General features: G+C 42.1%; 1 protein-coding gene across 1 annotated transcript; it reads right to left on the bottom strand.

Annotated features, from left to right (window-relative positions):
• Positions 1-45: 45 nt before the first annotated feature.
• LOC100574899 (mucin-4-like) lies at positions 46-3,467 on the bottom strand. The gene is made up of 2 exons (XM_016803853.2): positions 1,204-3,467; positions 46-316 (listed from the first exon to the last, which is right to left on the bottom strand). Exons 1-2 carry the CDS (start codon positions 3,447-3,449, stop codon positions 109-111), a joined length of 2,454 nt encoding a protein of 817 aa, XP_016659342.1. The 5' UTR covers positions 3,450-3,467; the 3' UTR covers positions 46-108.
• Positions 3,468-4,746: the final 1,279 nt, after the last annotated feature.

Below are 4,746 nucleotides of genomic sequence, written 5' to 3'. Positions count from 1 at the left end.
AGATATCTAGTCGTTTTCCCCAACTGGTTTTATTTGCAAACAAATGGCCTCGGTTGTATACAGGCAACTATGTTCGCTGTTCTAAATGATCACACAATTGTATTGTAATTATTTAGGACAGCGAATATATTTTGCTACACAACCGCAAGTATTCGTCTGCAAGTAAAACGAGTTGGTTTTTTTCCTCCGATTACTATATGTATAACAGCTCGGATACAACAACACGAACATCATCAACGAAATAATCGGTACGAAATTTTTTAGAGAGTAATAGTCGTCGTCGTCGACGTAGTCTTTTTCAGATTCGTCGTAATTCCTGCAATTGTAAAGAAAAAAATATTATATATTAATTGTAAATCATAATAATAATTAAGTGACCTATCGTTCTGATTGTTTTATTTCGGTAATATCAGTGAGCCATGTCTATAATATTATTATGATGTTCTTTTTTTTCCTACAGTTATCAGCTAGGGTTTTTATTTTTTATAGTCAAGTCTTGTGCTGAGCTGTGGGAATATCAATACAGAACTGCAGATGAAATTAATTTCATCTATTGACTATATTGTGTGAAACATCACAGACCGTGCAGGGTAAACAGGTGATTAAATAATATAGACCTAGGTGTTTTAATAACATAACTTTTCTAAGGTCTGTGACCGCTGTAATTTTAATATATTTGATTTTGTTTTTATACAATTTCGAAGACTCGAAGATTTTCAGGTTTTGATAGATAAACTATTTTTTTTTTAAATGTGTTTTAATAATTGCATAAAAAATATTGTACCTACCTACCTATCAATAACAGGTACTACATATTGGTAACAAATACCAATTAACTAACAAGTGTCAAGTAGATATTACCTATACTTATATAGGTATACTATTATCTTGAAAGAAGCATTTCGAAACCACTACATAAATAAATAAAATTAAGGATAAAATAATGTTTAAGATAATGTTTTAAAAACAAATTTTTTTAATTTTGAAGAAATAATAGAGTCTCAATAATTACATATCTAGTTTTTTAAATTTTGTTTAAATAATAATATAGCATTTATGGAGCTATAATACCTCTACTTATTAAGGACCTCCCTATAAATTTTCTGCCAAGCAGTCACTAAATTCTCTGCTACGACCCACGACCAAATACAACATGATTTTGGTCTGTTGTACGATAAATATAATATAAGTTAGTAAACTCACTGGTCGTTCGCTGGAATTTCATCCGTTATAGTATTGTCCACAGCAGGTGACGGCGTACTGTTTAGCACACTATCCTGTGTTTGATAATGGTGGTGTGGGCAGCGAAAACGTTTAGCATCAGTGACCGCGGTCGCACGGTCGTGGTGACAATTAGCCCTGGTGTAAACCGTGGCTGGGTTCGGCTTTGTGACTGCAGTCGAGTGCACATGGTAATGGCCTCTGGTTAGGTCGTGATCTACGGCCGGGTCTGATGTGGTCACCTCGGCGCGGTGGCCACAGTGACAGTTATGAGGTGACGAGGGCCGAAAGTTTCTGTTCTCAATCGGCCCGTTGGTGGCCATCATCATAAGAGCGGCAACGGAGGCAGGCAGTGACGATCGCTGCGGCCAGAGTGGAAAGTTTTTGTTTTTGGCCGGTCCACTGGTGGTCATCATTGTGGAAGCAGAAACGGTGGCGGGCGACGACGATCGCTGCGGCCAGAGCTGAAAGTTCTGTTTTTTGGACACGCCATCGGTGGTCACTACTGTGGAAGCGGAAACTGTGGCGGGTGGCGACGATCTCTGTGACCAAAGCTGAAAGTTCTGTTTTTTGGACACGCCGTCGGTGGTTATTACCGTGGAAGCATGAACTTCAGCGGGCGGTGACGATTGTTGCGGCCAGAGTGGAAAGTTTTTGTTCTTGTTCGGTCCACTGGTGGTCATCATTGTGAAAGCAGAAACTGTGGCGGGTGGCGACAATCTCTGTGACCAAAGCTGAAAGTTCTGTTTTTTGGACACGCCGTCGGTGGCCATCAGCGTGGAAGCAGAAACTGCGGCAGGCAGCGATGATCGCTGCGGCCAGAGTGGAAAGTTTTTATTCTTGGCCGGTCCGTCGGTGATTATTACCGTGGAAGCATGAACTTCAGCGGGCGGTGACGATTGTTGCGGCCAGAGTGGAAAGTTTTTGTTCTTGGCCGGTCCACTGGTGGTCATCATTGTGGAAGCAGAAACGGTGGCGGGCGACGACGATCGCTGTGGCCAGAGCTGAAAGTTCTGTTTTTTGGACACGCCATCGGTGGTCACTATTGTGGAAGCGGAAACTGTGGCGGGTGGTGACGATCTCTGTGACCAAAGCTGAAAGTTCTGTTTTTTGGACACGCCGTCGGTGGCCATCAGTGTGGAAGCAGAAACTGCGGCAGGCAGCGATGATCGCTGCGGCCAGAGTGGAAAGTTTTTATTCTTGGCCGGTCCGTCGGTGGTTATTACCGTGGAAGCATGAACTTCAGCGGGCGGTGACGATTGTTGCGGCCAGAGACGAAAGTTTTGGTTCTTGGCCGGTCTATCATTGGTCATCATTGTGGATGCGGACATTGGAGCGGGCGGCGACGATCGATGGGGCCAGAGCTGAAAGTTCTGTTTTTTGGCCGGGCCATCGGTGGTAATCAGTGTGGAAACGGCAACTGCGGTGGGCGGGGACGATCGCTGCGGCCAGAGTTGAAAGTTTTGGTTCTTGGCCGGTCCGTCATTGGTCATCATTGTGGAAGCGGAAACTGCGGCGGGTGGCGTCGATCGCTGTGGCCAGAGCTGAAAGTTTTTGTTCTTGGCCGGTCCGTCGGTGGTCATCACCGTGGAAGCATAAACTTCAGCGGGAGGCGACGATCGCTGTGGCCAGAGACGAAAGCTTTGGTTCTTGGCCGTTCCATCATTGGCCATCATTGTGAATGCGGAAACTGGGGTGGGTGTCGACGATCGATGGGACCAGACCTGAAAATTTTGGTTCTTGGCCGGTCCGTCATTGGTCATAATTGTGGAAGCAGAAACTGCGGCGGGCGGTGAAGATCGCTGCGGCCAGAGCTGAAAGTTCTGTTTTTTTACCGGACCGTTGGTAGTCATAAGTGTGAAAGCATCAATTTCAGCGGGCGACGACGATCGCTGCGACCAGAGACGAAAGTTCTTGGCCGGTCCGTCGGTGGTTATCACTGTGGAAGCATAAACTTCAGCGGGCGGCGACGATCTCTGCGGCCAGAGCTGAAAGTTCTGTTTTTTTATCGGACCGTTGGTAGTCATCAGTGTGAAATCATCAATTTCAGCGGGCGGTGACGATCGCTGCAGTGAGGGCCAAAAGTACCGTTCGTCAGTTAGTCTGTCGGCGCCCATCATCACAGGAGCTGCAACGGCGGCAGGTGGTGACCTGTACAACGCCAAACACAGTACGACGACGCGTAGTATCATAATATTATGTTCCGTATTTTTATGGAAAATAAACATTCCAAACAGCGAATTTATATTTTTAATATTCCTTGAAAAATCAAAAAGAAACGAAAATGTTTATAAATGGTTTTATGTTGTCAGTATGTTTTTAAATATATTAAAAACATTATTTGGCCAGAAAAATAATAAATACACCTATTAAATCTCAATCTTTACTTTATACTTAGTAAGTACCTATAATATTAATTATAAGCTAAAATGTTTTTTCGTAAATGTTATTGTGTACCTGTCATGGGCTGGAAAGAAGTACCTAATAGAATACTTTGACTGATAGTTAGAGGTCGGTGGCTTGTAAGTTGAAGTAGATGTAGATGGCTCGTTGTCATAATTTATGGTAGATGCTTGATGAATATAAGTAGAAGTAAATTTCTGGTGAAAAGACGTACACGGTGAAGTTGATTTATTACTCATCATCATCTAAATAATATAAAAATATTAAATAATTTAAAACATAAATATTTTTAACTAATTATTTATTGTTTAAAAATTATTTAAATATTATTTAACTTACTAGATGATGATGCATATTAATATATAAGTATCGATGACCCAGCTGTTTTTAATAATTTATAACCTGTAAACATTACTCCATATTTTCAGCAATTTAGAGAGTAAAATCTTCTAAATAATGTTAATATGTATAGAATTTAGTCTCGTCACTTAAATATTACAAACGTCAATAAGCTTTAGAGCGGGCTTAGCTCACTATAAGCTCCCTCAAAATATGTGGGTTTTTGTTTTAAAGGCATGCTATGGGTGTCTACATTTTGTTGGCGTCGTAGGTAAGAAAAGTTCACCGCGCCACTGTCTATGCCTCGTAGGACGTAATATTACCTATATAGGCTGACAGTCTCCGCTCAGATAATAATATATTGGTAGTATATAATATAATGTATGGCTCGTATACTATCATCGTTTTCTTCTCTCGTCGACAAATATGGGAGTATATAATATATTATATAACTCGTTTTCCGGTCAACACCAACGCAGCGTATCTAATATATGAGGCACTGCAGTTACCTCACTATCGTATCGGCTTATCCTTCGTGTTTTTTTTCTTCTTTTTTTACCCGTGTAGCAATATAATATAATATTGTGCTCGAATCGTGCAATGACCGAGCAACGCGAAAACACTATCACCTCTGCTCCCCCCGCAGTTCGTCGTCGTACGCGGCTGCAGTATGCATAATATATTCATCTGAGAAATCTGCAGTCTTCTTGAAGGGCGTGGTAGCGGTGGTAGGGGTGGGGAGAAATGGGGTATTCCATATATTCGTCATCAGACCGACCGCGG

The sequence above is a fragment of the Acyrthosiphon pisum genome, chromosome A1 (genome assembly GCF_005508785.2).
Source record: "Acyrthosiphon pisum isolate AL4f chromosome A1, pea_aphid_22Mar2018_4r6ur, whole genome shotgun sequence".
NCBI classification, from domain to species: domain Eukaryota; kingdom Metazoa; phylum Arthropoda; class Insecta; order Hemiptera; family Aphididae; genus Acyrthosiphon; species Acyrthosiphon pisum.
This window is presented reverse-complemented; position numbering and strand designations above follow the sequence as displayed.